General features: G+C 42.9%; 1 protein-coding gene across 1 annotated transcript in view; it reads right to left on the reverse strand.

Annotated features, from left to right (window-relative positions):
• Window positions 1-20,900, reverse strand: part of XPO7 (exportin 7) — a 325,319-nt gene that overhangs the window by 12,578 nt on the left and 291,841 nt on the right. The window contains exons 3-16 of the mRNA XM_072846206.1: window positions 19,991-20,137; window positions 18,236-18,329; window positions 17,233-17,399; window positions 15,032-15,124; window positions 11,581-11,685; window positions 8,957-9,122; window positions 8,322-8,395; window positions 6,761-6,880; window positions 6,378-6,524; window positions 5,397-5,569; window positions 4,199-4,392; window positions 2,980-3,085; window positions 1,511-1,646; window positions 472-545 (exon numbers count right to left, since the gene is read on the reverse strand). Of these exons, the coding sequence (XP_072702307.1) occupies window positions 472-545; window positions 1,511-1,646; window positions 2,980-3,085; window positions 4,199-4,392; window positions 5,397-5,569; window positions 6,378-6,524; window positions 6,761-6,880; window positions 8,322-8,395; window positions 8,957-9,122; window positions 11,581-11,685; window positions 15,032-15,124; window positions 17,233-17,399; window positions 18,236-18,329; window positions 19,991-20,137 (1,796 nt within the window). The remainder of the gene's footprint in view (window positions 1-471; window positions 546-1,510; window positions 1,647-2,979; window positions 3,086-4,198; window positions 4,393-5,396; window positions 5,570-6,377; window positions 6,525-6,760; window positions 6,881-8,321; window positions 8,396-8,956; window positions 9,123-11,580; window positions 11,686-15,031; window positions 15,125-17,232; window positions 17,400-18,235; window positions 18,330-19,990; window positions 20,138-20,900) is intronic.

Here is a 20,900-nt window from a genome sequence, read left to right on the forward strand (position 1 = left end):
CAAGGAACAGGCCGAAGAGGGTGCCTACCAGAGTGGAAGAGTTTTAAGAAAAGGCCTTGTGCTACTCGGGTACTGAACAGCACAATTTGCTAAGAAAACCTTTGAAGGAGCCGTCCCCTCCCCAGAGAGCTTTCGTGGCTGGTGATTGCCAATAGTCAAGTGATAAGGCACGAGTGCTTGAGGCTGTCCCCTCTCTGACTTTGGTTTTACTAAGCAGGCACTGGAAAGAGAATCCATTATCCTGGTGTACGGCTTATTTTTGTGTCTCCATAGCCCAGGCTAGAATCCACGGTGGATAAATCAATCCTGGATATTGTGCGTGACTTAAGCCCTGATAAAAGCTGTAATTCTCTCGAGTAGCCAGATGTTACTAGCTTTACACTGAACAACACTCCCTCATATTCCAGTTTTCCTGGTTACACCTTCAAATAAACCCTGGAATCTCTGATGCCTGCAAGCAGGAACACTTACATTTTTCCTATGAAGACGCTCAGGACCATGGTCTCATCATTCAACCCCAGGACCTCTGAGAGACGGCGGTACAGCTGGAGAGGAAAAATTAACACCAATTTAAAAGCTGTCAACAAAACAAGTAATGATCAAGGATTGTTTGTTTCCACTTGTTCTCCCTTTGTGGCACGCATGCCTGGGAGGGTGTATGCTCTGGGCTTTCCCAGATCAGTCAAACAATGCACAGAGATGCTTGTGATCTGATCCAGACCAACATTTGCCCTAATCACTGCTACCTCTTTTCTATCGCTAGTCATAGCGGGTTCAGATATTGTACACAGAAGCCGGAGCACTTGCTTTTCCTAGGGAAAGGGGACATAACCACTGTGCTCCTCCACCTGCGCCTACATGCAGTTTCTTAGTGAATTTGTCTGGAACTCTAAGCCCCTTGTCACATCACTGCTCTGAAGTCTGTGAGATGGGGAAGGAAGATCATAAGTTACTGGAAAGGAAGAGAATAATTCTACAGTAATGATGTTTCCATTCTTTACTTTTTTTTTATTAAAAAAAAAGGGTATTTTGCATCTCTAAAGATGCACCAGGGCATTCAAAGTCCAGTACATCTACAATTGCCTTGCGATGAAGAGAATGGATATTTATCTTCACTTTAGAGCCAAGGAAGCAAGGCACAGATGCTAAGCTCAGTCTCCTCATGAGCGCGACTCGCACACTTTTACAGGTATAAACGCTTAAGGGACTCATTTGAAGTCACAGCAGAAACCTGGCAGATAACAAAACTGAACCCAGGTCTCAAGTTCTGGGCTACTGTCCTAGTCACTGGCTCCTTCCTGACACATACAGAACATGGTATTTCAAAAACAGCTCAGGGTTTGCAATGTTAACAGCGGACATGTATCTAGAAAACACAGCAGACAGGTCTTTTAAATATTTTCAGCTCTAAAGAAGAGAAAACAAGTAATGCCACTTGCTTTCATTTAAGAAGGGAAGCTATTAGTGGACTTCATATCACCAAAGAGACGTAGCAAAGGGGACTGCTTACCTTGGAAGACTTCTGCACCTGATCTCCAATATAGATCTTCCGGAACTGCTCAAAGAAGCTCAGCATGGCAAGCTCCAGCTTCTCATTCCCAGCCTGTGCCAGACGAGAGTCTGTCAGGTTCATCAACTGCAGCACCCTGGAGAAAGGTGGGGAAAAACACACCTTGCTGACGGACACTGGGAGAAAGGAGGGATTTCTGGCACATGGTGCTGTTTCCAGGCTGTGTGCAACAGTATTTTTTACTTTCTGTGGGCGCTGTCGTTTTGGGTCAAGAACTGACAAAACTGGTAACAAAACACTGACTAGGGCACATTCCTCTTCTGTGAAAGGCCATTATAAGGCTTCTATACCCCTTCTAACAGGGATGCAAGGCCTTGGTTTTCATTTGCTGCAGAAGTGAGTTTCGGGTGCTTTAGCACACTTACCCAGTGACTGGTCCATCATGTTCTCAAACCCACCTGCGAAACCACTACCTGTTCCCCTCACAAGAGCCAGACTCTAAACACTTCAGCTTGGCTTTTGTTGTGAGCCCTGCGGAAACAATGCTGTGACCGGTGCACAGGCTCAAGGAGCAGACCTTGCTGGCAAGGAATGGGTGGAGGGATTTTAGAGTAAATAACACACATGCAGCAGAACAGGGGGGACAAAGCAATGATACTCTTTTTGGCAAGTGCCACAAAGCACAGAGTGGGAAAGAAGATAAAACGTAAATAGATTTCTGTGAACAGGTATCATAGATGCTGGCACTAAAGGTAGCTGAGATATATATGGGGTCTCACTATTTCCCCGTCAATAACTCATCAGCTACACGGGAAGCCAGTGCTTGATGTTACCTATTAGCCACGGCTCACCAACAGGCCAGCTTCCATACATTCACACTTTAGCTGCTTTTCCTACCCTAGTTTCCAAGCAGAGCAATTAGGCTCTGGACCAGAAGGCACTCAGCGTGACTCAAGGTTGTTCATGAGTAGTAAACTACATGTTCCCACATCCATCAAATAAAGCTTTTGCTGGAGAGGATTTGCAATCCTGAAAATCCAGCACGTGTTAGACGACTTTATAAAGTTTTAACGGCTATAGAAAAACTACAATATTCACAGCATATTTATGGACAAAACCCACTTTGGATTATTACTAGGAAAAAGACTTTTCCCCCCACCCCAGCAAAGAACCATCATGCATTTAGTTCTACTCCAATGCATGCATTTAAGCCCGGTATAATTCCCCTCTTACATGCTCTTCCCCTCTCATTCTCTTTCTTATAACCTAGATTTCCCAATTTAGCCAAGCCACAGCAGAAGTTTGCTGACTGGCTCTAGCCAGTGCCACCAATCTCTTCTTTCAGGATGGCCAATTCCACACTGTTCTTTTCAGTGAAAAGAGGGGAAGAACATGGTGGCAGCTTCACAATAGCAATTCTTTCGTTGACTTCAAGAGTGGTGCAGCTAGAAAACAGTCAGCATCCCTACCGACAAACCAACTCGCCATCCATCGCATCCTGCTCATCCGTGCTGGCGAACGAGACCCTACCACCAATCACTGCCCCGATAATATAGACGAGCCACGTCAGGCGCCCTGAAACCAACAGAGGACATCAGAACCAAGCACATCACACATTACATGGAGGAAGCAGAGATTTGCATGTTATTTTGGCAAAGACAGAATTCACGAGGAGTACCTTTCTGCTTTAGTGCCCATCTACACCAAAATTACTCAGTTTCTCACTTGGTGGAGAACAGGCATGACTTTACTAGAAAAGAAACAAGAATGCTGGGTCTGCCTGGAAGATTTTAATTATTTAAAGCTATTCCACTGCAGAAAGCCACTTTATTGTAGAAGTGTATTCTACGTATTTAAACATGTGCAGATGCCAGCAGGCAGCGTTTATTCTTTCAAAGTACACGTGGCTGGTGGAGAAGTCAAAATCATATGGAGTTTTGCCCACACACACACACACACAAAAGTACTGTGTTAGATCAGACAATATTGTTTCAGAAGGAAGAGGAACAGTTTCCATACTTGTGCTGATGCGCTCAACTTCTCCACAAAAGGGGACGCCAGCTACATTATTAGAGAGGGGGGATAACACAGCTATAGCTGAACCTCCAAAGGAACTGCTTCTTTATGGCCAGTGTTAAGCAATTCCTAAACCAACCAGCTGTGCAAGTACAAAACCTCCATGCTGAACCCACCCAATGCTGCGGACAGACACCCTCCTTCAGACAGTGGCACCAGCTGAAAACCCCACTCCCAGTTACTCATTACCAATCTCCAGCTGGAGATTTCTGCCACATAGCCAGTGGGGAGGTTCAAATGAGCACTCTGTATCCTGCCTCAGACAAGAGAGGGATGGGGCAGGCAGTGCTGACCACCAGTGAATGGGGGAACATCCTCATAACTTGTCTCTGAAAGACTGGGCAAGGAGATGCACTACATTTCCCCCAAAAAGGAATGGAGTCAGTTGTAGGACAGCAATATCTTCAGCCAGCACTGCTGTGTGTGTTGGGAGTGTCTGTCCGCAGCCAAAAATATTCTACACCATACGGGCACCTCTCCAAGGGAATGTTTGTGAGAGCTGCTTCCCTGTTTACGGATTTCACCAGGAATGCAGGCTTCTGAAATGGTACTTTTGAGAATGGGCAACCTACTCTGCAAGCTCCCAGGCCACAGTCCTCCAAACATGCTCACCTTCTTGTACAGCGACGTCCATGGGGCTGGCGGTGGCACTCTGCAGCAGCTCCTGGTAGGACTGGGCTGACTGGTCGAAGAGCTGCACAAGCAGAGCGCAGGTCTTCTCATACTCGCACCGGCCAATGGTGGATAGCTGATCTAGCTGCTGTTGCACAAGGCCAGTATCATCCAGTGGATCCTCCAAACCATCCCTAAGCAGCAAGAAAGCAGATCAGAAAATAATTTAAAATGCAGACATAGGTTAAACCGTAACATAAGATTACTTCTATCAGGTAGGAGATGCTTTCCTAGGCACAATTGCAATGAGTAAAGTCTCTGCCTCTACTATTTGTCACGATGGAGAGCTACACAGACTGACGTAATCATCTGATCATTACTGCGGCCATAAATCAGAAGAACAGTGGCGGTTCAGTGGAAAGGCCACCAGGACCTAGGATGAGTAAGCTCTTCTTACGTCTTTAACATTTATCCAGGTCTTTGAACAGAACGTGCAGGGCCAAGAACAAGGTCTCTGGTTGTCTTTGTGTAACAAAGCTTTCCATCTTTCTCAATGTTTTAGTTGCCTTTTCCTCTAAATACACTAACCTCAACCCTAAGTTTATTGCGAACTCCAGAACTAGCTAAACCTGCCGTTCTTCCCTTGCATTGCTAGATACCTAAAAAGGGATAAGCTGATCAGTCTTGAGAGGCATTATTTTTCTATATTTGACCATTTGTTTTCATCAAATACAAACACACACAAGGTGGAATTCATCCCACACAAATTCAGGCACTGCAACAGAGTCCTGTAGGCTGCCCCTACACTCAAAGGGGGGGTGGGTGGGGGAAGAAAAGATACTTTTAGGTATAATTTGTGCCATCCTACAGCAGAGATCTAAAAATGAAGTGACTCGCACTTTGCATACTTATGAATCGTACCCATAACATGTCAGAGACCACTCAGATCAATCTCAGCCATTTGAGACTGAGCAAAGTCTAAAAAAACCCAGCTTAAAAAACCAAAAACCTCTTTTTTATAAAAGACAGAATATGCGATTTTGGTAAGCCTCCCTTCGAAGTCCTTTGGTGACTCACAAAACTTCCTGCAGTCACACCCATTTTTAAAAGAAAACTCAGAAGAGACACACACTAGAGCCTTCTGCGTTAGACCCTGGTGCCGACAAGCAGAAGTGCTGCCATCTCTCTGCTTTCTTACCTCAAGATGATGTGCACAGATTCCAGCCTGGACGTGATGTAAGCTTTTGTGACTTCTGGTGTGTAGGTTTCGAGCATGTGAGGCTCTGTGGCTTTAACATAGGGCACTGACGCAGCCAGCCGCTGCCACAAGCTTAGGAGATAGTGAACGCTGTTCGGCGCGAACTCCCAGTGCTACCAGGAGCCACCAGAAAGAAAAGGAAAGGAAACCAGCGAGTTATGGCCTTGATTATTTTACCCCTATTATTTTGACTCATGTAGCATTACATATAGCAACTTCTAAAAGCTTTAATGATCTGGTTGCCAATTTTAACAATGAATTTCAGTTCGCACTGAATTCAGTGGGCATTATCAGCATTCAGTAAAGACTGAAAGATAATCCCGAGTTCCTAGGCTGTGTAGCTGAGGCAAAGTCTTTGGTCCCAAACTACTGCCGAGCTCATACTGTAGTCTGCTGCAGACAGCTCCCCAAACAGAATGTACAGTTTAAAGCTGTTTTCCAGATAAATATTAAAATTTAACAAACAAAGACATTATGTAAGCTATACAATTTTTTAACCATATTCTGTGCAGGGGTGTAGTTACAGGCTGTATACCAGTGGAAACTCAGTGGGAATACGGCATGATATTCATATTACTAGCAATCCCTGCAACTGCATTTTAATAGTGAAGTGATACATAATTCTAAAAATAAGCCTCATTTAACAATTTTTTTTCTTCCCCTGCTAGGACATGGAAAGACTCTGGAGAAAAGACTCAACCCTGCCTTCCCCCACATACTGCTCCTGTTCCATTCAGTAGGATTTCACAGAATAATCAACGCTACGCCGCAGGATGCTGTCACAGAGTCTGCAGCGCTTTTTGGTAAAAATAACGTACAGTGAATTAAGGGGCAAAGAACAGACAAGAGGGTTATAATTTTGTTTCAAGAGAAGACAAGAGGCATAGACACCCATCGAGGGTAAGTAAAACCATTTTGTACCTGCAGGCTGGTCACGGTGAAGTTGGCAATGAGTCGGATGACCTCGGGGTAGTTCTCCACCTTCACCAGCTCTCCCAGCTGGTAATTGCTTTTCAATCGGGCCAGCAATCGGCAGAACTCATGGTAGTTATTTGGGTCTGACAAACTCTGAGAGGAGAAAAAGAGGAGAAGAATTGAGAAACAGCACTACTTCGCAACACATGGCAGTCAGCTACAAGTGGCGCATATTTACGGTGGAAAGGTAGGAAAAGAGCAGCAAGATGTTGCACCCTTCTCCCCAGTGACACAAGTGGGACATGTACATTAGAAAGTATTTTTGGTGAAGAAACTTGATGCAGAGGAAGCAGAGACACACTGCCACTGACTGCCTCTGAAATACTCACTTGTGGGTTTTCCAGTATTCGTTTAACTCCATCAACGAGATGAGATAAAAACTTTGCTCTTTCTGCATTGTTGAAGAGGGATCTGCGGACAGAGGCTATCTGCACTAAGCAGGATAAAACCTAAAAGGGGCAAAGAGAATAAATAGAAAGGGAGGGATTAGAACAATAAAATGAACAGCACGTTTCCTTTTCACGACACAACAAATCACTTAAGTCTGATGCTCCTTTGCATGCTACGCAACAGCTCCTTCACCTTTGCAATTCTGTGTAGTCTATGTAAAAGCGTAGAAACAAATTACAGCTGAGATAAAAACCACATCATCCAAAGGAACATCTCCATCCTGACAGTCAAAGGTATGTTCCAAACTCTGCTCCCAAAAATGCTGGGATTTCTTCAGATAGGAAATACAGGTCGCATAAGACTGAAAATACACTAGGCCTGGCAGGGAAAGCTGGTAAACTTAACACAGGCTTGGAAAAGTATCACAGAAAATAGAAGACTGGCAAGAAAAAAAAAATTAAATTGTTCTCAACCCAAACCTCTGAAATTTACATCAAGAGTAAATTCCAAGGGTGCAGCTGCAGTAACAGGCTGGTGAACAGGGTTTTGAAGAGCAGTGGCAGTCAGTGATGACTGGCACCCTGCAATCCTTATCCAGAGGCAAAGCCCCATTCCCTCTGACCGGTGTAAGGACTACCTGCTCAGCTGTTAAGGCTCTCACTCTCGCTGGCTCTTACATTTACTGATCAGAGGCAGGACAATTAAAGGCGTAATTCCTTCAGATTTCTATTCAGTAACAACAAAAAAGAAAAGTGTCTCACGCTGTTAAAAGTCTCTCATGAATATTTGAGGCTCTACATTCAGAATTAGCAAGTAACCCTTCAACATAATGAACAGTGCTGAGAGTCTCAGCGGAAAAAGTACTTCTGAAGGACCCTTCCCTCCCTAGCCAAAGGGCATGTTTTCATTGTAGCATTAATTACAAAAAATATTTATCCGATACATAAATGCCTGGCAGGCAATTTTTTCCAAGAAGAAATAATCCAACTTTTAGTTCAGCTGTGCTATTGGCCATTTCATCCAACTGGGACATGGCCTAGTTTTAAAGTGTAGAAGGAGAAATTACAGTCCTCGGTTGTGCTCCCAGACTTGCTACCTACTCGCAGTATGGTTTTAGGATCAACTGAGCAATCCAGTGGAAATAACATAAGCTACATCCCTCAAAAAGGGCTTAGTGGAAGAGCAAGCAGGCAGACTCTAAGCTACATGAGGACAAGGAAGTAGGCTGGACTTCCAGCAAACAAGCTGCTCTTAGGTCAATCCAAATCCAAATTTGAGCTTAGCTCAAATCCAAAACCTGCAGATGCATCAAAACTATCAGCAGCGGCAGCACCAGACCGGCCTCCTCTTTGTCACTAGAGCACAAGGCAGTGCCATCAGAGTCAAGGTAGCTGGCTGAAGTCAGCCTATGGCATTTTAACCAACAGTGAGTCTCCCAGATGAATCCTACAAACACTTTCTGGTAGCGGAGTCTGTAAGGAAAATAACCACTAAACTTACCAGAGGAGAAAACGAAGGAGGGATGGAATGATAAAGATCAAAAAACAACTGAAGGGTCGAAGAATCCAAGAATGCTGAAACAGAACGGAGCATTTTACTGAGAATACCTTCATTTACTGCTTTCCATAGGTCTAACGCTTATCAACAATGGCATGTGTACTTGTCACATGAAGTACCACACTATAAGAAAATTTCCAAAGGATTTTACGTTTTTACACAATTGCCTTTCCCCAAAACAAAGTAAACCCACTGGTACTTGGTACCAAGAGAAAACTTCAGGAAAATATTTTAAGAGCACAATCTGTGAAACTGCCTGCAAAATGACTGGCGAGAACAGCAAGGATGTTGAGAACAGGTGCCGAGTTATTTGTTATTTACATTAAAAAAAAAACCAAAACAGTTTACTGTTTCTTGAATTGGCAGGTGTAAGACTGAAAGGGTAGAGGAGTGTTTTTATGGCTCAAGGTAGCCAAGCGAAACTGAACTGCGTTCGTAATCACACTAAGGAAAGGCTGGATTTTACATCCAGCATTGTATGCAAAAGTTTATTTGTTAAGTACAGAGAGGGCTTTAGCAAGTCACCCATGCTTTCAGCTATATGCTGTAGATTAGTCCTCCTCCTCCAGCAAGATTACCTGATCTCCAACTGGTTGGGATCTGCACAGTGCAAAGATCATCTGAGGACTCGTCTGTTGATGTGCCAATGAAATCAAAGTTCAGGCAATTATGTGTGAGCTTAAGAAGCTGCATGAGCAGACCATGCTGGCTTTCATCATTTAGATTCAGGTTCTTCCCAGAAGCCTATAAAATACATCGGATTAAAAAAAGTAAAAAAAATAATCAGGGTGACAGCTGAGTTTGAGGTAGTAATTCAACTTTAAACAGGATGTGGCAATCATAAGGATCATATGCCACAAGCACCAACCCCAGCTATCCCATACTTTTACAGACAGCATGTGTATTTACATGCTTAGTCTTTACACGAGATGGATAAACAGACAGCGCTTTCTTTTTCACTCGGCTTGTACTGCACAGGAGAAAAGCAGCCAGGCTTGCCAGCTTGCAATTATAGTGTGAGATTCGGGAGATAAGGAAGTTCTCATTAAGGTTAAACACAAGAATACATTTTCTGCCTCACAAGCACTTAGCAGCAGGGAATCCTGTTCCTGTAACTAACCCTCATATGGAAATGAGTGCATTCACTTTTGTTGCACAGATGATCTGCATAAGCCCTGCTCCGGTTACAACACTCTGCTATGGGCAAGGAAAACAGGGATACTCTCAACTAACACAAAGAACTCGATGGACACGAAATGCTAGGTCATTTCACTGCTGTTTAAATGTAGCACTCGGGCCTGTACTCCAGGGCCGGGCCAGGCCAGCCCATCTATCCTTTGCATTATTGCTCTGTACTTAAAACAAAACTAACTTCTTCCAGCTTAAGTCTGTTGCAAATAACACATTGCAGCATGCCGACACTGCCAAGACTAGTGCTGGTGGTCGCTGGAACGTCTTCCTCACTCTCTCCACTGTATCACAAAGACTTACTCTTCTGAGGCTGCCTAAATGCACCCTGCTTTACAGCCATGGATACAGACGTGACCATTGGTTTCTCGCAGCCCAATCCTCCCCACTCGAAAGAATCACCTTAGGAACTTCTGCTTTATACACAGAAGCTTGAGATTGCTACTATTAGACAAAAAAAAAAAAAAGACATAACTTGGGTAGCAGGTGTTTAATCACAGGAAAACACGGATGTTGCACGAGACAACAGAAAACATTCCAACCCGTCTTAAACCACAGCGTGCCAAGAAACAAAAGCAAGATGATTAAGAGTTAGGGTGGAAAACTAGAGGCTTCCTCCCGAGATAAGCCATGTCCTTCTAGTCTCTAGGTCCCCATGGTCATGCAGCAACAGTAGTGTGGGCAATAGCTCAGCCAGAGCTACATGTACAGGACAACAGTAAGAGGGCAGTTCTGGGGACAGCAGGTTGACAAGCTCTGGTTTATGCCTCCTGGTTGAGTACAAGCACTTGCTGAATTTTCTCCAACAAGTCTGGGCAGTTGTAAGGATCCTGTCCTGCCAGCACCTCCCCAGGCGCTTCTTTTCACAAGACTAGAGGAATCCTTTTATTTCTGAGACCTCTAACTGACCATCAAATGCACCTGAAATAAGCCAATTAATTCAAAAGTTACCAGAGCTGTTACAGTTCAGGAGGATGGGTGCATGGGAAAGGATGACTAGCATGATTGTACAAGCCTTGCTTCCTTTAGAAACCAGGAGGAGAAAAAAAAAAGATCCAATTACACCCACGTACCCACCTTTATTACTGACAGAACCAGAGCTGCTCATTTTGAAATATCTTTAAAATAAAATTTCCTTTTCACTCTTTGTGCTATTTGTCAACTTTGACACTTCACTCAGCTAGAAGGATAAAAGTTAAACTAATCAAATCTGTGCTACTGCCACTCAGTGTATTGGGGTAGACTTTCTCATAAAGGGCTATTCTTGAAGGCACCATTAGAACTCCAGATTAGCTTTTCTAAAAAGAAACCTGGTGCAGAATCAAGAATTTTCTTCAGATAATCTACCTGCTTACAAAATATACATGTGCTACTTCAGCTGAAAGAAAAACTGCTTTTTTGGGGGGTAAAACCCAACCCTACTAGCAGAGCATTGCTGCTTTGTCCCAAGATAAGTATTTTTAAAGCAAGTTAACTCGTGTGTGATAATTAGCACAAAATAAAAACCTGGGGAACACGAGACAGTCTAGTATTTATCATGTGTTAAAACATCAAGGACAACCTTTAGTCCCAATCTACTAAACATATCTTCACTAGGATTTTTTCTCTCACCATATGGGTTTTAAACTGAGGTTAAAAAAGAGAGACAATGACTTATTTTACAGGAAACTTCTCTGCCAGTACTGTAAATCAAAGATATTTCAAATGTAAAACAAACATCTCATCTCTTTCCCGATGCTTTAAGACAGGAAAGTTTAACCCAAGCCTCACGGTCCAGGCATGTATGTTCAACCAAAATTGTTGAAAAGAGTTGTATTTCTGTATTTGTGCCATGTTCATTCTTTTTCCTTAATACAAATGTAAGACAAAGCTTTCCTGAAAAATAAGTGCAGAACACAGCTTTTAGAACAAGAGTGGTCGTTCCGGGAGAGTTACATCAGAGGGAATTTCAGCCCAAAGTCTGTCACCCCAACACAGAGCCCCCAAGAGAGACGACAAACGATGGTTTCCTTACCTGTTTCAGTAAATTGCATGACAGTGTGAAAATATCAAATAAGGATGAATCTCGGAAGGAAGAGGCTATTTTCCTGTGCTTGGTCAGTGGATGAGTAGTATCCGCCTGAGCAGAGAGAAAACCAGCGCTTAGAACTGGCGGGCAGAGGTGGAACAAGACCAGCAGAACCCAAAGGAACCCTGTTAAGCACTGGGACATCAAGGTTTCCCTCCCCAGAGCGATGTCACACCACCTGGCTAAACCAGGGGGATGCACTGCCACTGCGGTACGTGCTGCTACTGCAGAGCAGTGGTTCTTCCACGGATAAAATCACGTTACTGGCTGTTGACAGGACTTTCCACCTACAATACTTACGAGGCAGTTTCACTGTACCCCTGCCAGAAAGCAGGGTTGGGTTTACTCTCAAGTTCATTTAAATCTCTTCCAAAGCAGGATAAACGGCAGTATTTTCAACAGCACTGAAGTCATTTTAGAAGCTTGAACACTGCTTTGAACACTGCTTGAACACTGCTCCGAACTCCTAAGAGTTAAATCCTACCTGAAGCCGCTGGGCAGACACATGGTCAACTACTAGCAATTATAATTCCCCTCCTGAACCTGCACAGATGAGAAGAGAACTAGAAGGAGAGTTAACCAGTGACAGCCAGTTTGGACCTTGCTGTATGTATTATAAACTCCAGTTCTGGATCTCTCACCGTATCAGAATAAGAAGCTGACATATGATCTAAGAGGCAAATACACGCATATTGCTTTATACTGGATAACAAAATCTCCAGCTGATTCAAGCAACGCATTCTAGCATGGGCGAGCACAGGTGAACGGCAGCGCAGGTTACGTCACTTTGTAGAGTACTTTCTAGGAAGGGGAGAAAAGTGAAGTGATACGTCACATCTTGGCCATTTATTTGAACACTGGCTGGCAAAATTCCACTTGCCCAGGCTAAGTTATTTGACGGGCAGTTGGTTATCACAGTGCATCTGGGATGGAGCCTTACTGCAGCCCCATGCAGAGGCACACAACTTGAACCTCCATTTTCTTTACGCTTTTGTTACTATACCTCTGTTAACCTTAAATATGCACACATCTCATCCAGTATTGCGGGAGCCAGGACAGCTCGAACCACTGCAGACCTCACTTTACCTTCACAACGACCCCATGGAGGATGCAAACACTCTTGTCTCTTATATTATAGCTGAGAAAAAGAAGCCTTGCATCACCCAGTAGTGGGTGGCAGATCAGAACTGGACCTAAATTTGTCAGGTGCTCTAACGACTGAATTATCATTCCTCAGCTCATGCTATTAGATTCCAGGGTCTTTAAGAAAATGACCATTATTTACTCTCTCCATGGTTATTTCAAATCTCATGTATTTCTAGGCTTGTGGCAAATAAGCATTTCCTTTTTCTTCACTATGAGGTCATGTGGCTTAAATCAGTGAACTTCTACAATACAGCGGACAGTACCTCTGGGCAAGTCTGTGCAGTACTTACAGGATGAAAACTGATACTTCAAAACAGTTACTAGCACTTTATTTTATTTGTACTGTGAGCTTTTGGAACAAAAGCTTTAGTAAACAGAGGTCTAGAGAATTCAGCTCTCACGCAGTGTAGTTGGAAGTTTAAATAGTTATCAAAAAAAGCCTGAAGAGAAGCCCCACAAGGTTTTTTTGTTTTTTTTTTTTTGTTTTTTTTTGTTTTTTTTTTTTTTGGGGGGGGGGGGTGGGGGGGCGGTTTTGCTACGTACATGTACATGACCCCACTCTGGTAAGCAGGCACATTGGCAGATTTATTATTTTGCAAGTAATGGCAATTTTAGACTTTCCAAGATGAGTCACTGAATCCAGCCCTGTGCAATTGCTGACACAAAGCACATTTAGGAATGAGTAGTAAACTGTGGCAGATTTCATATCCAAGATATCAGGAAGAGATTTTTGATCAAAGTCTTTAACTTTGTTGCTTATTTTAGTATCAAGCTATAAAGACTCGGGAACTGGGAGATGTGACAGTTTCTGTGCTGACCATTCTCCTGCAAGCATCTCCTGTAGCCCTGTACAAAGATAAAGATGCTGACAGACACATACTAATTGATAGAGGTAAACAGACTTGCTTTCGTCCTTGATGCAAGGAAGTGAAGGACCAGCCCTCTGCAGAGACAGAGTTAGGATTGTACAAAAGTCTGGGCAAGGAAATGGTAACAGTAACAAGACATGGCTTAAGAGTTAGGAGGAGAGCTACGGGTTAGGATTTACTGATCAGGCCAGGCTTGAGGAATGAAAGTGAATTTGGGGTCTGAAATGGATGCAGAAGCCATTCAGATTACACTGCAGGCCTTGGGAAGTTCAGCAGAAGAAATCAGTGCTTTGCCCTGGCCAGGACAAAACCTCCTCCTCCACTTCCAGTTCTGAAAACAATTTGTAATCATCCTTCAAATCCCACTCAAGGATCTCTCCATTCCAATGCCTGGATTAGTTAATATACCAGCAAAAATGAAAGGTTAGTTTCCTTAGTAAGGTATTAAAATAAAAATAACCAACTTAGCTACACTTGGTCCTCTTAGGAAAATTAGAGACATTTATACACATGGCAGCCCTCGCGCTGTCTTAGGACAGTGGCAGCCGTCAATGGTGCTACAGCAAAGTCTGCCTGACTGATGAGGAAAATAATGTAAGCTTAGATAGCACCAAGTAAAGCTGCTCGTTCCAACTTTCAACATAAATACCGAGAGGCAGCATAACATTAGAGGGCTCTACAAACCACCAAACTAACCAACCTGGAAAGACTTGCTGCGGCTGGCATGACTGGGTGCCATGCCAGAGCACCACGGACACGGCGTGCCCAGTCTTTCTTCTACCAGTCACCCAGGGCTGGGGCTGTGTAAGGGACTCACTCAGCCCTGATAAACCGGCAGAATTTGAGAACTACCTGCTGGGAACGCTATGAAATTTAGTACTGAATGAAAAGGACACTTTAAAAGTCTGCACAATTTGACAAATCCTCTTTGTTTCGTCTCCCTGGTCAATATGGAGGAGGGCATGCTCCACTCACTTCTTGGCACAAGAATGCTGTGAGCTGAAACAAGGCACAGGGACCGACAACAGAAGGTGCTAGGGATGTCCTCATGCTCACGGCTTTGCCCTCACTAGGTAGGCTTGGCTAGTTGCTTAGCATTGCTCTTTCCTTTTTCATCTCAGAAGATTACATCAAAATATGAGAGAAGATGGACGATGCCAGTGAAACAAAACAATTCCTCAGGACAGGAGATTTCAGCATTTTACCACAACAGTAAGTGACTGCGTAAAAATAACAACAAAAAACCCCCCCCAAACAAAAAAACCAAAACACCCACCACACAACACCCCCTCCCCACCAAAAAAACCCAAACAAAAACCCCCAAACAATGCACAGACACACAGCAGGACACAACAATATGAATGAGAAAATTGGACACTTACTTCACTGAGGAAGGCTGTAGCACTTACTTGATTAATTTCATTAGTTAGTTGGGACAGGATTGTCACTCCTATGATGCAGTGCTCTACACTATCCTGAGGAAGGAAAGGAGGACAGGGAAAGCAGTTAGCAGTGCCAAGATGCCACCGTCATTCAAAGACCTTTCTGCTTGGAAGATTTCTAGACATGCTTGTCTAGAAATGCTTTATCTTTGTAGTATTGTGACTGGAAAAAAGCCCACGAGCAATACCAAGCAGAGAATTTAAAATGTGCTTTTAAAGTACCTGATGTTGTTAACAATGCAAAGGGTTCTAAAGAGTTCAGTAACATGAGCTAATAAAAATAGGCACCTTTTATTTAACAGTTTAATCAACATTTTTGTGTTATGCCCTAACTCTGAAAAGATTTATTTAGTTTTTTTTTTTTTTTTAAATGGTTTAATTTTAACAGAAGCTGTGGTAAAACGTCCAGAAATTTCTGCAACATTAGGATGAGCATTAAGGTTGCCAGGTGAAAACTCTGGGAAATAAACTTTTTTCTCACCCCCTTTTTCAACTACAGACCTTGAACAACATGAGCAGCAGCTGACCAAGTTTCTCCACACACCCGCCCCACCACCCTCCTGCCAAGAAGCACAGCCTATCTCCCAGTGAAGGGAGCCCATTCTTCACAGCCTGCTCAGCCTCTGGCTGCGCTCGAGACTGGCAACAAGGGGCCAATTGTGAAATAACTCTGTTACAGATACCTCTTCACTAGAAACGGTAATCCATTTATCAAATGATTTAAGAGAAACAACCTGTATTGTTCCTTTGCCCCAGTTTCTGTTCTGTAACTAATAAATGATGTTTCCTTTCCTAGCTCCACCTTGCTTTGCACCTTCTGCACAAATTACCCTGATCTCCAGCTTCAAAGACTGAACTCATCTGCAACAGAGAAATTCAAGCATATTTAGGCTTGGGACCGTGGCCACTTCTTTACTGGAGCCATCTCTTGATGACCATCTCAGTATTTACATGACAATATCTAGACAGAAGCCGCTGGAAAACCTTGCTGAACCACGTCTTTAAAAAAGTGCAGCCTCCTGTACACTTTAGCAGCCAGAACAGGTAACTTGAGCAAACAGGAACAGACCATCTCAAACTGAACACAGCAAGTAGATGTTCACACCATTTAATTAGGTTCCTGATTAAAAAGCACACATTCCCCATGTCATGAGCTGGGAAAGCGAGGAGTCTAGCTCCAATAATTTCAGCTAAGAGCATCCGCGAACTATTTAGGACACAGTTACCAGCCCAGAAAGGAACATCATCTTTACATGACTTAACACCTTCTAGATCCTACTTCACTGCAGACATCTGTAAATGCCTAAAATAATAGTACTTAGCCTATTGTATGAATGTCCACACTCTACCACTCCAGAATTAAAGCCTTGTACACATTGCATCTCCTTTTCCACGCTGGGAAGAATGTCTGGTCATTTTGATCTCTTCTACTGTCTTCCTCCAACTTTTGATTTTGGGACAAATTTCAGAGCAAATAAATCAGTATTCATAGTGTTAGAGGATTTACTGATCTCTCTGGGAGGAAGTTTCAGTTTGGAGACGGCTGTTGATAAAAATGCAACCTTCTACCTATACAGTCTTTTGGGTTGGGAGTGAAACCCTGTACTGTGGTGACAGCATGTACATTTACAAAACAACTGTCAGGGCTTCTAAAGAAAATTAACAATAACCTTTGTGTAACATGCTAGTTTTAAGCTACATTTTGTTATGATAACTCAGCTAAATATCAAACATGACTTCCAAGGCTGTATCACCCTTGCAGTGAAGGAAAGCAAGTCAAGCACGGCACATATTTCCCTCGTAGACAATAAGCTCACATATTTACCATTTTGCACGAATCAGCGTGGTGTGTTTAAGCTTGAAAGAAGAATTGTGCAACTGGAACGCTAAAAGATGTGTCTTACCATTGAATACTAATGGTGGCAGTTGCCAGAAATAAATCCCTGCCCCACCAAAGCTGACATTATAAAAACTGGCCTGTCCTGCCAGTTGTCAGCTGCTTAGCCTTGGTAGTCACTATTCAATCAACGAATGCACAGATGAACGACTGGACAGAGGATACTAAGGTGCAAAACAATAACTGAAAATGCATGGACTTTCAAATCCCACAAGGTGTGTATTCGTCTTACAAAAAATCTGACCTGTAAAAACCTTGTGACATCTGTGATCACGTTCCTGAAGACGTATTCATCCTTCTGACAGTCAAACCAGCCCAACTTTGTGATCCTGGCATATAATTGGATTAGTGCTTGTGTGACAAACGTTGCCAACTTTGGCCTAGTGGCAAGGTAGTTGAGCACATAGTTCCCTGAAACACAGAGAAGAGGTGTACCTGTAGACAAAAACTCGGCAGACAGAACTGAAACGGTAACGCTGATAGGAAAAAGCACCTTTTTGAAAGCTGTTTAAAAAAACCCACCACAGTAGTGGGTTAGATACAAATGTTGACCTTTTACTCGTGCCTTTAACATACTAAAGCTGTGGTACAGATCTGGAAAGTGGTTAGAGACATGCCGGAGTTCCTCCCCACAAGCCTAACTCGTTTTGTATTATCAGATTAAGTCCAATCCTCTGGAAGCACATGTAAATAGCAAGAAAACCCAAAAATATTTCAAGACCTTTCCTCGGGGATGATCATCTACCACATCATTTGTAAAAAAGAAAGCAGACTGAATGGCATTCAGACTCCGTCCTCGGAGGAAAGGAAGTATCAGCCATTCTCCAGAAAAGAGCACTGTGACAGACCGACTGCTCCCTTAGGAAATACTCTAAATGATATTTCAGAGACCCCATAAAGGATTTTCGGTTTTGAAAGCATGTCCTCAGAAGAGGCAAGCACCACGCATATTTTATACTCCAAAAGAAATTTATCAAATGCAACTGGTTTCTTCACAAGACCACAGAGCTGTCATTCCCTTCCATCTGGAAAAATTCTGTATATTTAACCTTGAACTCTGTTAGCTAATGATATACGCGAAGATGCCACCTAAGAGAAATGTTTCTTTGCCTTTTGGGCATCCTGTACCTTAGGATGCCCAAACTGCAAAGCACAGGAGCTTGCAGAAAACCTCCCATCTGTGGATGAAAGTCCACACGACAAACATTCACATTAGTTTGGTTAGAAAAATTAAGTCTTGTACTTACGAATATCTATTCGTTGTTCCAATGGTAAAGGGTTGTTTGTGCGTGACACGAGTTTTGTAAGGCATGTAGCTGCCAATAACTGGGAGTAGGATGACTGTAAAGAAAAAAAAAAACCAACACAAACAGAAGTTTACTGCACACTTCAGAAGATCAAGCCGCAATGCGAATTGCTCTCTGGAAATTTGAGTTTAAAGCATTAATTTAATTGGTAAGTCTAAATACTCTACCTAGCATTTATTCTATGTTTTTATAGACACTAAAGTAAACCAAATACTCAAGGAAAGTGTTTAAGAAAGAAAGGAAAAGCTTTTAAAGAGGGGAAGACAACGGAACCACCACTGAAGGCAGAAGTAAAACTGCAGACATAGTCAAACTGCATGAAGTTACCTTAAACGCTATGCCTGAAAAAGACAATTAGCCCTCTGAGCCACAGGAGTATGTTACTATGCATTAAGAAGCATTTACAACTTCCACTTGATTACTAAATACAGGTTAAAATGTATTTCTTACAGAACAGCACACAGACCACTGAACTGTAATCTAATTCAGGGATACAAATGATGGCATTCAACCACCTAAAACCCCTGGCTGCACCCAATTCCATAAATTACAGCCAGGGAAATGACAAGCATTTTGCATGCTAATTTCTGTAATATATAGTACTGTGGAAAGCTTAGTATCCGAGATGCAGGAAACCTATTTATTCCAAAATTCCCAAGGACAGTCGGGTATAAAGCGAGTCAGATCCCAGACTGAACAAAAAACCCCACAACCCTCTGGCAAGGGTCAGAGAGGCAGTGGATTACACGCACAGAATGAAACTGGGCTTTAGGAACGTTGCTTAAAAAAAAAAGTTATTTGTCTTCAGGTAAACCAGTTACTAGTTCCCATGAGAAGAGCTTCAAATCAGTTTGTTTTGAATTCACTGGACTTCAAATTTAACAAAAAGTTAAATAATTTGCTTTGTATAAGTTTGCTAAGCCTGTTAAGTATCACTCTTTTCCCCCTCCTCCTGGAGGACTTACAACAGGCTGTTTAATGTTTCCTATTTTTGTGAACAAGGCTCCAATCTGATAAGATATGAAAGCTGGATGCACATTCTGCCAAAAGTCAAATCTTGCAAGATCATGTGGCAAAGCCATTTTAAACATTATTTGTGCCGATACAAAGTAAAAACCAAATGGCCACTTAAAAAGAAGAAAGCTAAAAAAGTCAGGCAGGATTTACCGCTAGCATATTTTACATCCTTTCTGTAACACTAATTCTAAAGCACATGATCTCATTTTCCCTGTTTTAAACTGCTGGATTATTAAGACAACACTATAGCAGGGGCAATTTTCCAAGGAAACATTCCAGAAGAAACACTGCTGGTTTTATCCCCTATGAACCTCTGTGCACACACCATTTTCTCCCCAAAGCCTATAGAGAAGGCAGTGGTTCCCACAGTCTATGAAATACCACTGCCATAATAATGTTTTCAACTTAAAGCTTGGCATGTCTGGGTGGTAGCCTGCGAAGAATGCAGCAAGGCCCACAAGCCATTAGAATTGACAACCGTTTGTAGTAACCACTGCAGCAGCATAATTAGCCATCAGAGCCAATGCTTTTTTTGGCATAGGCTGCCAACAAATTGAGATACATGAGAGTGTACTGGGTATGCAACATAAACACTGCATACCAGACCTTGGGGCTATTTCCCTTATCAATGCCCAAAATACCAAGATACATTTTGGACAATTATATTGTTTGACATACACTCCCTCTTTCTAGAAGAAGCTGGCACTTGCTCAGGCAGTCTGGACTGTTGGTGAACTCAACCAAGGCTTTCTCTGCCTGCAGCCGTGTCGCAGTGTCTGTGGTCTCATACAGCTGCTTGCACAGGTTCTCTAGCTGGGCTAGGCTCTGGAACAAAGGAAAACAAATCAATTAGAAACAGGAGGTTTTACAGTTTAGTTATGCACCAGTTTAACCCAGGTTATATGTAGGTACACACACACACACATATATAACTTCACTGTTTGTGCAAAGGAAGGAAAACGCTCAACTCATAGTTTGTTCTTCCACCAACTAAATGCATTTAACTTACTAAATCACAGACAATGTACAGAAATTTCACAGCTACCTCTTACACCTGACAAAGTACCACATCACCTCCCCACTTTCACCTTTTTTAGCTGAACTCGGGCACCCACTCCCAGGGTCAGCGCTCACCCAGCCTGAATGCACCGCGCCGTGCGGCTGATGAGGTCTGGAAAACCTCTTACAGCTTGTGCTGTAATGGCAATAATCCCAACCTGCCCATTTTAAATAGCGAAAAACATTCTCACATCTAGCTTTGATGTTATACAGTGTCAAATCCCTCACAAACTTGGTTTATATTCCCTTTGCAGGGCACCGTAACAGACTTCAGCATCCCAGGATGCTGGAAGGATCTCACATTAAATCTTCTACACTACACATGCCAAAAATACCTAAAGCAGAACAGAGCAAATGAAGAATGGGATGGGTGCCTTTGAGCGGCGTCTCTGTGAACGCGTTTGAAGGGAAATAAAACTACCAGGCAGACTCTGTGTGCTCAAACAACTGGAAAATATTTGCCATAAACTGTGATCCAGGCAGATGGTTTCCCCCAGTGAAATCTTAGGTGTCCTAGTTAAAAAGTGGC

Source organism: Ciconia boyciana, chromosome 25 (genome assembly GCF_034638445.1).
Source record: "Ciconia boyciana chromosome 25, ASM3463844v1, whole genome shotgun sequence".
Classification (NCBI taxonomy): domain Eukaryota; kingdom Metazoa; phylum Chordata; class Aves; order Ciconiiformes; family Ciconiidae; genus Ciconia; species Ciconia boyciana.